Raw genomic sequence first — 12,317 nt, 5'->3', positions numbered from 1 at the left:
CCTGCTGATGCTGGGTTCTCAAAATCTCTTTAAGGCCACAGCAGGTCTGTGCTGACATGAAAGTGAGGAGATAGCTTCTGTTTCTGCAAAGCCGTTCCTCCAACCAGCTCAAAGTATTTTGTAGAAATACTTCTTATAACATAAAAGGCTACTAATAACTTACAGATGGCACCTTTCCCACTCAGCCTGCCAGGTCATGACTGAAGATTGCAGAGGCAGAACTAAGCAAAGGCAGCAGTTCATTATGCTTTACCAAAACCATGCTGTAGTCAAGAACTAAGGTTTATCCAGGAAATAGTTTATTTTTTGCTTCTTAAGCATAACTTGTTTCACTCAGGGGGAGGTGTTGGGGGTAGGCAATGAGTCTGCTCTGGATGGGTTGGATTTATTTCCTCCTTTGCAACACACCTAGTTAGTTTTCCCATCCAAGTGCAGGAAACACACCACTCAACCCAAGCTTCCAGTTAAAAAAGCACACATATATATATTTATGTATATACAGCCTCATGCCAGACCACCAGCGCACAGTCTGCTCACAAGACTGTTACACATTTCCGCTGGTGAAGTCTTACCGGTATTTGCTGGATTTCTCCTGTGTTGGTGATGATCTGCTGCATGACCTGCATGGTCTGCCCAGTTCCGCTCTGTGCCTGCTGGGTCTGTCCTTGGGGCTGGGCCTGCACTATCTGTACCTGCTGGCCTTCTCCAACCTGCATCGTCACGGGCGTGCTCTGTGTTCAGAACGGGGATAAGGACCGAGCAAGGACTGATCACGCGTGGAACAGCCACAAGACACAAAGACCGTAACAGACAGACTGCTCCCTACACCCACTGCTATGTGCTGAAGCTTCAGTCACCACAAAGGGAACCCAGGTCCTAGATGACCCTTGTTATTAAGGAATCTGGCCTTGGTCACGACCAGAAAACACATTTCTGTATCGTTATTGACCGTTCTGAGCAGTTAGCACAACACAATACATACACCCCCTGACTGCTGCTTGCCGCTCACCTGCCCTTGTTGAGGCTGGGCGATGATGATCTGTCCTGGCTGGATCGTGGTTGTGGCTGTGGTGGTCTGCTGGCCTTGCTGCTGCCCCTGAACCTGCACCGCAGCGGGCTGCTGTGCAAGCGTGAAATAATACTGCACCGGCTCAGCTGGGGTCACGGCCTGGCGCACCTCTTCCTGCGCACAGGGAAGAGACAGGTAAACAGGGAGGGAACAGGTCGACATCCAACCCCCCCTGCAGCTGAAACAACCCCCCATAAGCATATTCCATGGGAAAGTATCTTTAATACCTTGACTGGAAATCTGAAATAAGTCGCAATGGGTTTCCTCATTTATTCAGCTATGAGGAACTCAAACCCGTTGCCAATACCAGATGTGTAATGATGTAGTCACCAATTTCATTATGAGAGGCAAATGAGTGCAATTACCATAGCTGAAATCCATGCAACTCCTCATCAGCAAATTCCACCATCGCCTGTTATCTTAACACAGGGTGAATTGCAAATCACCAGGAAGACTTACACAGCCTCGTCTCTCAACAAAATCCTCTCCTTGGCCTATGTGCTCAACAGGAATCTCAGTCTAGCTCTGATGTGAAACCCTAGGAATAAAAGTCATGACTTGATGTGCACTGTTGTCCCTCCATTTATTTTATGTAAATCCAGCTTTTCCAGAACAGTAACAATTCCATCTTGTACTGTGGCTTCTGGTAGCAGAAACATCTCACCAGCGTGACGGCACACAAGGCTCTGCTCCAGCTCCCTGTCAGGAGCACATGCTGCAATCCTGCTGCTTTATCCAAGCATGTCTTTAGGAGTGAAAAGCCCCTTATGATTAATGATATTTTAGGCAAAGAAGTAGATTTTCAGAGATTACGTTAAGTGGCAAACCGTTAACACTCAAGAATCAAAATCCTTAAGCTCCCCAGAGAAGCAGCCGGATCCTGCTGCTCACCAGACGTTCACTCCATGGCAGAAGGCGTAAACAATCCTCTCCCAGCCACCTCGAGTGCACAGCTGAGAGTGTAGGATGTTTACACATGCTACAACATGGTAGACTCCCACCGGGTTGCTTGGCTGCCCTGTGTCCCATGAGCCTTGTTCATGGATTATCTTCAGCATCTCCAACTGGACGGGAAAAGGAAAATTCACATTAAACAAGATCAATGTCTGTTGTCTTGACAGGCATCAGGCTGGAGGAGATGTTCACTTAGACACCAGTCTCCCAGAGGGACAGCAACTAAAGAAAACACTACTGGGAGCTTTCTCAGTAGCCTGCCAGGAAATTACCCACCGAAGATTAAGCTGTTCCCACTTGGCTGTAATCAAGAAGTAACTTCTAAGCTGGGCTCTCAGAGCAAACGTTAGCGCTGTCCCACGGTACTGCAAATGGCTGCAATCAAACACCCACAAAGCTCCTGCGCGTGGTAGTTCTCTGACTATTCCTACTTGCTTCATCAAATCCTTTGGGGGAGGGATTAATAAATTTAAAATATATATTGAACCGGGCACATCTCCCTGTTGAACAGGCACAGAAGAGCTGCAGCTGTTTCTGTAAAGCCCAGTCCTGGATGTGTTATGTTGGGAGTCCTCCTCTTCTCAATTCTGAGCTGAATCCTCAAACAGTTATGGCAACCGAGTACTCCTGTAGGTAGCTATTCCAGGTGAAGTTGCATTTGTTACAGGCAAAAATGGCTTTAAATCCAAATCTGCTCGAGTTGGATTGTATCACATCGTTTGCCATCTTTTATTTTCGGGCCATAGTTCTAGTTACCAGAGCAACATAACAGTCGTGGTTTTGTTCCCAGTTCTTCCACGTAACCAACACTAACCTGTCAAACAGTCTTTTCTGTGGCAGAGATAAAACCCAGACTGTACCCCAGGCTCAGGCAGGCTGTCAACCCACAGGCAGCCACTTTTCAACAGTGTTGAATCAAAGAAGCATTTTCCACTGCAAAGTCCCATCCCACGTTCTTATCGGGTAGCTTTTTCTCAGCTAAACTTCTCTTGCCCTAAGAAGTATTTTTAGTGATTCAGTGGTGTTCACAGACAGCGGACGTATCAGAGAGAGACAGATCTCTAAAGGCTGTTTCAAACATTTTGCTGCTGATGCTGCGCAGTCCAAGAGACACAGCTCTGCTGTGACCCATCATCAGGACATGTTAACCTGGCAACCTATACACAAGACACATGATTAATATCCTTCAGGCAGTCATTTGATTATAGAACTTGAATGTTCTGTAATCAGAACATTCTGATGTGAATCAAAAGGCTCCAGCAAGGAAAAGATACGGGCAGTGTTTTTCTTCCCAGACAGGGAGCACTTCTGAACACAGCACCACAGAGCAGTGGCTGCAAACCTTCAAAACTATCAGAAAACCAGTTGAAGGAATTGCTATAAACTGTTCTAACTTTTTAAATCTACTGTTCAAAAGAAATTGCTACAGTTGAGCCCTGGGCAATGATTCCCAGAGCTGCTGAACAAGATGCAGCACTGCCTGAACAGTGGCCCTACCAGAGATGCGCCGACGGCAGCCCAGCCATTTTATCTACCGGGCACCTTGTAACGGAGAGAGATGAGCAGTTACCGAACTGGTGAACTTTCAGCCATGCAACACCAAGCTTTTAGGTGAAGGAGACCAATCAGCAGGAGCTGGATCTGTTTGTTCATATGAAGCAGCAAGTCCGAGCTTCAACCCCACCTCACTGCATTTTCAGTGTCTCAAACACGGAGGGAAACAAGTGCTTTGTGAAACACCAGCCTGTGAAGTTCCAAACCTCGTGTGCCCAGAGGACCGTGGCAGCCTGCTGCTGCAAACATCCGACTGAAAGCTCCTTCTAACACCTCACAGCTTCCAGTCAAGGATGTTTACAGAAGCAGTGACTGCCCCAAAGGAGGCCGGAGGCAGTGCTTCTAAGCAGAGAAGCCTGTTTCTCCCCTTACAAGTCAAAGGATGCAGACTCAGCACATGTTTTAAAGCCAATTTTTTTAACTCTGGCAACACTTGGTATCAGAGCAACTTAGCAGTTTTTGAAACTTAACTGAATTTCTGTCAGGCTTTTGTAAATCTCCACTCAAGCTCTATTTCCATAAAACCAAAAGAACCTGAAAACTACTGTCAATAAACACTTAAGAGACGCACAAAGCTCATGTTTAAATCTGGTTCTATATTGCTTTATCAACCCTTTTAGTTAGTGACTGAAATCACAGCGTGGAGAGGACAGGCCATAAGGCCATTGCCCCCACAGCTCACCTGCCGCTTTGTAGGCTTCAGTTCATCTCGTGGAACGATATCGATGAGAAAGTCAAACTGATCAAACTTGGTAATGGCCACGGCAATGTCATTCCTCTGCAACGACAGAAAGAGAAAACCATCCTTCAGCTTCAGAAGTCTGTTTTGTCACTGAGTAAATAAAGTTAGAGCTTCTTAACTGAGTCAAGTGAGAGTGTCTCCTCCATATCCCAAGTGGTGAGAACTTCTGTTTCGGTACCAACACCACTGCGTCGTGCTGAGTGAGGCCTCCAAGAAGGTGCTCATCAAACTTGGGCTTTTACTGTCATCTACTCACCCACCAGCCCATATCAATGGTACCACTGTAATTCGCTACAGAGGGCACATGACAACCACCACAAGCCTTTTAGCACATTAAAAAAGGGGAATTCTTCTAAAAAATAACAAAAAACCCCCAAAGAGATCTGAAAAGCTGCTTTGCAGAAAGTCTAGGAAGACTGCTCCATGTATTAGTAGCAACATGTGCAGAACCTCTGAGTTGGGGATGGGATTAAAAAAAAAAAGAGAGAAAATGAAGTATTACAGTATCTTATTCAGGGCAGGGGAATCCCAAGAGATGTTGAGAGAACAGGCTGCAGCACGTAGAAGGGCAAAATGGTTAAAGCAAAGCATGAAGATTAAAACATTTACTCAGCAAACTGGCCAAACACGTATCAGAAAAAGGATGTGCAAGAGCCAACGAGCTTCTGTAACTGGCAAGGTAAGTATCTTCTTAAAATAGCTTCTAACTTTACTGCTATACCTTGCCTGAAAGAGAAATCCAAAGAACAGCAATAGGTGAAAGCATTAAAGACTTGCATAAAGAGGACCCAGCAATAAGTCATCTTATTAAGCAATACTTAAATGTACTTGCTTAAGATCTGAAACAAGATAATAGAGTTGAATTTCTTTAAAAAAATGTGCTCTTGCATTTTAAAACTCTCTCAAGCCACCTGAAAATGCAGGGCTGATGCTAGAAGCTATGAAAAGTCTCATTCCCATCAGCTGAAGATAAACTTTTTAACGCATTTATGTGAACAAGATTCGAGACAAAGACCTCTTCTGCACTGCCTAACAAGTAGGCAAAATTTAAAACCTCTCGTTTCAGGCTAGTTCACATTTCTCAACCTTACACCTTCTCGGCATTTAACTACCAAACAACGATCACATAGAAAGCACCGGAAACGTTCCCCTGGTTCTGCAGGCAGCAGGTATGACAGGAGTAGCTTCATCAGGAAGAAAACTTTGACTGAACGGTTCCACCTCCTATTTCATTCTCCCTGCTGAGGACTGGGTTCAATCCAATTTCCTCAGCAATACACTCAGGCCTCGCCATTTGGCATTTTCTTCCCAAACTCGTGGCAAGTGGAGGCTGCATTTCTCCAGCTGCACCGTTTGGGTGGCAACAGCTACCATGGCTGTTAGGGCAGCGCAAAATTTGAGTCAGTTCAAGCTCTTACGCACGAGGATCAGGATTTAAGAATGATTCTGAAACAAACTGATCATCTGAGCTTGAAAACTTAACAGGACGTGCCCGAGTCAGCACTTGCACTTATGAAGCATCTTGTTCATCAAGCACATCCTTCCCACAGTAACTGTTAAAACCAGTAGCATTAGTCCAGGTGAGTGGCGACTGAGTGGCTGCCAATGGATAGGACAGCTTTGGACTGGAACCAGACAGGTCTCTGTGCCACCGTGGCAATCTCTGCACCAAGGTACAGGAGAACTGATGTCTTCCTAAGTATCGCAGCCTCTCACCTCTGATCTGAGGGCCTGGACTGATAGTTATTACAGTTTCAACGAGTTCCAGTCAACATGTAAGACTAAAAGGGAATGCCTTTCCTTCCTGCCCCATAAAAAGACCTGAAGGAATTACAGCTGACTCTTAAAACACTAAGAAATGACTAGTATTGAGGATCCCTCGATCCAGAAGAAAGAGTAATCTGCTCTAGAGGAGAGTATTTTTGTTTTCATCTCTCAGATTTATTGACACAAACTAAATATTGACATTAAAATCTACCAACATACATTAGAACAACTACTGAACACCAAATCAGCTGGAAGTTCAACAGCTACAGCTAGCCCAAGCCCTTACAGCAGGTCACAATTACCCAACAGCTGCAGCTTTAGGTTTTGGGGTGGGTTTTGTTCTTGTTGTTGGGTTTTTTTGAAAGCAAATTAAGAAAAAAAAGCCTTTCAGTCACACACACTACGCTTTGTACACAGGTTTGCAGCGATAAACACAGGTACTAAAGTTACTGTCTACAAAACATGCCTCATATTATGGAAACAAAGAGTTGGAAACAAGTTCATGAAGCAGCTGAAAGGTCGGGAGAAGCAGCTCTGTTACCTGCAGAGTCCTCCGCTTGTTATCTTCGGTGTGTATCCACGCTCGCAAAGTCAGTTCTGTTATGAATATCTGAGCTGCCTTGGCGAACAACACGGGAGCTTCTGCACTGATCATCTGCAATTAAATGGATAGGTGTTTTTTGAAGTTTACCATCAGTGTTCTAATCCTGCACAGGGGTGGTCAGAGTAACTAGGTCTAACTGGAATGGTGGTGAAGCTGGGGGAATTTCCCATCAGAGTATCTATGGATCTGGCAGCCCAAAGAGTCACCAGCCCCAAGGCAAACACAGTGTTAGCAGTATTGGGCATGTAAAATTAGTCTCCAAGGTCCGTTTCCCTCACGCCTGGTCAGGAGTCAGCTCCCCATTGCGCTGGATGATGGCAGGGCAGCTCACGGCGTCAGTGCACGTTCACCGAGAGGGCGTCACCCAGCAGCTCCTCCTGGCAGCGCCTCGGCATGCGCAGAAACGATTTGTTAACTCGAGAGGACAGGCTGAGGCTGCTTTTAAAACCTGGCCCTTACTCGAGAGCTGTAACATTTATATCATTCGAAACTAATGTGGAAATTGCAAAGGAGGTTTGGAGGGCTGAGTAAAGACTCTGCCTCACCAAATCCCTTTTCTTTCAAGAGCATCTAGCTCAAGTTTTACTCCAATTAAGCAGCTTCATTATTAGCTGGCTTGGCATTAATGCTTACTCCCTAGCACAGCCGTCCTGTTAAATAATGTTTCAGACAAGCCAGAGACTTCCTGCCCTGCCCTCAAGTCTCATCTTCGCTTTCATCGCCATCAAACATTTGGCACTCCTTCGGTTCAGACGCTGACCTGGGACCTCAGAGGCCTGGTCTCACTCCCTTTCCCGGCAGAACAAATAGCTCCCTTGTACAGCAAGACACCACACAACTTTCTCAGGGCCTCACAGAAATGTTAAATGTCCTCACAGGAGGATGGTGTCACATCGAGAAAAAGAAGTGCAAACCATTCTCTTTCCTCTCGGGAGTTAAGTGTCCGACAGTTTTCCAACTTAAAAACCAGGAAGGACTGGAGCAGTGCAGGAGTCAAACCCTGCAGATGACCCCTTTCTCCTTCCTTCTCCGGCAGTAAGTTCTCATCACTGAATTCATGTGTTAGTGTCACTGATCACACACCAAGGGATCAGCTCCAATACTAGTATCAAACCTGTGTTATCCATCTAAATTATTACTTATTTTTTCCGTAAAACTCAAAGCAGTGAGGCACATATTGAAGTGATATCACTCTTCATGCTGAATACTCTATAGCTTTGTGAACGGTCGAGAGAAACACAGAGGACATGTGAGAAAAGACAGTTAAACATTAGAAAAAAAACAGGAAACGCCCAGAAGGCTGGTATTTGCCAGAGAGCAACACTGCAAAAGTCTTCAGCAAAGATCCCAAATGGTTTTGCTTTCTCAGCGCAGTTTAATTAAACAAGGCCAGCTAATACTATGTTCTACTGTTAAAATGTGCTTTAAAAATAATAATAAATAATTATAAGTAGTAGTAATGAATTGCAAGGAATTACAGCTACGATATCCACCAAAAGGATCATGAATACTTCAGAAAAACCCCCAAGTGTACCTTCACATCTTCATCTAGTTTCATTATCTTCTTGATACGAGCCAGAGGGAGTTCCTGAACTCTGAAGTCTTTCTGCAGAGAGATTCACATTTGAGAGACGCTTTACTGACAGTTAACTGAAAACAAGGGTAAGATAAGACACGTTAGAGCAAAGCTGGATTGTCTAGAACTAAACTTAAGATGACATTTAGAAAAATCACTTATTTTCTTTGGGGTACGGCAGTTCTCCAATGGCCCCAGGAGTCTCATCTGTTTTCTGTATTTTATATTGATCTAATTCTACTGAAATCTTCTGTCAGACACTTGTATCTACCATTTCACCTCAAAGTTGAAGTCGTTCTGCAGAACAGAATATTTCTAACATTACGTGTTTCTGCACCTATTTATATTTGAAGCAACTAATTCAATTAGGTGTCTCAGGATCCAGAAACTTGGAATTTACAGAAAGTCATGAGAGAAAACGAAGGCAAACAAGAGCTCTGTGGGGCCACAGGATGAAATCTTGGCTTTATTTGTACTTCCCTTTTGTACTTGCCCAATACCAACTTTGGTGTAAGGAGAATCTTGTTGAAAAAATCAATCTCTTCTATTCCTGTTTTTAGATGGGTTTCTGACTACGTTGCAGCAAAGAGAGCCATGGACTCAGAAGGGTGAGAAGATGGTTTGAGAGGCAGGGAGCAGGCACTGGCACTGTCCTGACCCACTGTGCTCTGCTCAGCCGTTAGGAGGTACCAGCACAAGCAACGGCAGAGCCACCATAGAGCTCATCATGTCACAAATGTGTCTCTTAGGGAGGTCCACTCTGCAGAGAGCTCTTGGGGTCAGGAAACTGAGCTTCACCATGAACAAAGCTCTCCCTTCTCTGAGGAGAAAAATAATAAAAAAAAAAATAATCCACAGCGTGCTGCTACCCGGCGAAAGGCAGTGACTACGTACCACTGCATCAGGAATGCAGAATCCCTGCCCACAAAGGGCTTCTAAAAAAAACTCGTCTTCCCTTCTTTGCAAAAATGTCATAGAAAAATAAAAGAAAACTTATTTCTCTAGGGAAGGAAGCACTGCAAGACATGTTAGTGAAACAAAAGAGGGAGAAAACTGCCGAAAATGTTGTTTTCTATCGAAGCAAACCATGGAGGTGGTCCAGCCAGCTGTCCAGCAGCGGGCATTTCATTTAATTTAGATATAAAAAATTAGATATATTTATATACATTACATTATATACATTAATTAGGTATGTTTAAATACATTATGTATATTTATATACATTACTTTGTATGAAAAAAGCATTCTGTGCCTGTTTCTGGAGAGGAACATGAATGCAGCATATTTCTAGGATCCCCAGGACACCGCAAACCAGCACTGATTTGGGGGGTGGGGGTTCCCTGCCAGCAGTGCTGAGGGCCGCTGCATCCCATGGGCGAGCATCAGAGTTCGGAAGCACTTTGGGCAGTGAGAGAAGAGGGCAGCCAGGGTTGGGACCTCTGCTAGAACACCCGATGTGCTCAGGGTGGCATTTTCAACCAGTAACTGGCACATGAACAAGTTAAGGGGTTGGAAAAATATCCCAAAGGGTTTTTCGATGGGTTTTTTGGTGTGGGTTTTTTTTTTTTTAAAAGCTCTTTTCTTTTTAAAGAGCTTTGTGAGCTTTGACCAAGCCTCAAAGAAAGACGAGGACAAAATTTCTAACCTATGGAACTTTGAACAGTCACAAGTCTATTAACTCCCACGAATTGCAGAACTGCTGGTAGACACGCAGAGGTACCACACTATCGACATCTTTAGAGACCATGGGAGGAAAAAAAAAAAAAAAACAGAGCTCCTTTAAGGCAGACAGGCAAACGTCACATAAATCAAAATTCATACGCAAGTACCATGGGGAAGGGAAGTGTGACCTCTCCTGGCTCCCACACAGCAGAACAAACTTCAGACACCAATTCTTCATCTTTTTTTTCCAAATTAGGTCTTGATGTTTTCACAGGCCTCTTCTAACTCTTTGTGGAGCTTAAACGCTGGTTTCAGCCTAGTCCTGTTTCTCATTTCTCCAAGAACTAGGCTACTATCTTTTCTGCTACAGCAGGTAGAAAGCAGTGAGCTCTGGTTTGTTCTTCTAAAGCAGTTCCCTTCTTCTGCTCCCTCTGAATTTTAGCTCTTAGTGGCACATGGCAAACACACAAAATCAGGTGGATCAGCCCCAAAAAGCAGCTGACCAGACTGAACACCGCCACACAGCGCATGCGGACGAGCTTTAAGGTTACTTACGTCCCCATCCATGGGAGCCCTTTCCACAGGATGCACAAGACACCCCAGGGTTCGATTACACAGGAATGTTTTGTGGTTATCCGTGTCCCCTTCCAATGCCCCTGTCCTCAGTTAAATTCTCAATGACTTACTAGTTTGCAGTGCAATAAATAGATTCATACGACAGTTAAAAATTAAGCTGCCCATACTTGATAAGCTGCATAATAAACCCCTTTCATGTGGAGATGAAGACAAACTACAGCTCTTGAACACAAGAATTCACTGTGCTGAAAGAGCAAAGTAATTAATTCTGGTTATGCATACAAATTTCTACATCTGTTTCTTTAATCAACTATCTGCACACAGGCTGAAAAAAAGCAGCTTATCTTCAGACTAGTGGATTGAGGTTTTTTCTTTGAACGGCCCATCTTCCACTGGAGTTCTTTTGTTTTGCTATATTCAAAGCACAGGAGTGGGCTTTCAGGAGCACTGGATCACAGTCCTGTATCAATCGCTCTTGGAAAGTCAGTTTATTACACACCCTTGTTCTTAGGCACATCTCTTTTGGGGATGGAAAAAAATTAGAAGCTACTTAGTCCTATTCTTACTCACAGACGATACAGGATTTTTTTTTATCAAATGTCTTTAAATTAATAAAGCACGTGATAACAGTGCACTTGGCATTCAAGGGATTTTCAGAATTTCAGGCTTGTCAAAGAAGACTGTTCTGGGAGAGGGCGTAATAGTTCTTGACAAAAGTCAAAGCTCCCAGGTTCATTCACAAAATGGTAACTGTCAATAGTCAGCATTTGAATTTATGGAGGGGTAAAAGACAAAGGCATGTTTGGAACAGCAACATCCCCCAGGGTGTGGGTTAAGCATTCCCTCATGTGCTGGTCACACATTTAGTATTTCGGAATTTGCATAGTGGTTAGTGCGAGGTATTTCGCTAGAACAGCAAACGGCAGCTACACTTACACCTGTAGCTATTTTAAAGTCACTTCCTTTTTTCCCCCCAAACAGAAGACAATTTGTCTGCATCTCTCAGCAAAGCAGCCATGGTCATCACTTGGCCTGTTAAAAGAACCTCTGAATGAACTTTGTTGTCCTGATTAGCCCAGACAGAGCTGAGGTATCACTGTTACATCTCACTGTGTTCTGAATCCGCTGCGTTCAGTTCATCTCTCAAGTTTCAGCAGCTGTAACCAACAGTCAAAAGCCCGGCTGAGCAATTATTTATCAGCTCTTCAGGCCACTTTGTAGTGTGTCAATAGCCAACTCTACTGGCTCAGCAGCAGGAGCATGTTCAAGCCAAGGGTTGTTGCCATGAGACACTACCAGGCACTTCTGGCTGTCAGAAACTACACCCCAACGAGGACACTCACCACGGTGAGATTGCGGATCTCCTCCATGACTCGTGGCCAGAAGGACTGCAGGCTTTGCTGGGCATCGCTGTTGCCGGCTGTGCCAAAGCCACCATCCGTCGACATTCTGGTAGCTGAGAAAAAAAAAGCAGCGTAAGCAATGCGGGAGGAGGGCAGGCAGGAGTCAGCGGCTCCCGGAGATTCCCTCCAGGTCTCAGGAACACAGGAAGGGCCCAGCCTGGCCAATGGCTCTGGAAAACTGTCAACATAAGATACACTAGTCCCAGGTCTCACAGCAATAATGCACAGATACTCACCACCTCTGGAACAGGTTTTACTTTATTTATTTTCCCTAAGATTGAAAGAGAACATTTAAAAAAAAAAATAAAGCAAGCAAACCCAGTCTCCTTATTCCCCTGCTAGAGCTCTGCCATTTCACAAGGACTTACAAAACATAACCGATGCCCAGGCACAGCTCACTGTGAGCACTC

The 12,317-nt window shown here is 44.6% G+C and overlaps 1 protein-coding gene across 4 annotated transcripts in view; it reads right to left on the bottom strand.

Moving 5' to 3' along the window:
- NFYC (nuclear transcription factor Y, gamma) overlaps positions 1–11,957 on the bottom strand; it is a 16,502-nt gene extending 4,545 nt beyond the window's left edge. For 2 of the 4 annotated variants that reach the window (XM_010134834.1, XM_010134835.1), the window contains exons 1-6: positions 11,848–11,957; positions 8,225–8,296; positions 6,628–6,741; positions 4,260–4,355; positions 1,010–1,183; positions 573–731 (exon numbers count right to left, since the gene is read on the bottom strand). In XM_010134834.1, coding sequence (XP_010133136.1) covers positions 573–731; positions 1,010–1,183; positions 4,260–4,355; positions 6,628–6,741; positions 8,225–8,296; positions 11,848–11,952 — 720 coding nt within the window. In that variant the 5' untranslated portion in view covers positions 11,953–11,957. The remainder of the gene's footprint in view (positions 1–572; positions 732–1,009; positions 1,184–4,259; positions 4,356–6,627; positions 6,742–8,224; positions 8,297–11,847) is intronic. The other 2 variants (XM_010134836.1, XM_010134837.1) reach the window with 2 other exon arrangements.
- Between the last annotated feature and the right edge of the window lie 360 nt (positions 11,958–12,317).

This window comes from Buceros rhinoceros, unplaced genomic scaffold (genome assembly GCF_000710305.1).
Source record: "Buceros rhinoceros silvestris isolate BGI_N320 unplaced genomic scaffold, ASM71030v1 scaffold40274, whole genome shotgun sequence".
NCBI classification, from domain to species: domain Eukaryota; kingdom Metazoa; phylum Chordata; class Aves; order Bucerotiformes; family Bucerotidae; genus Buceros; species Buceros rhinoceros.
This window is presented reverse-complemented; position numbering and strand designations above follow the sequence as displayed.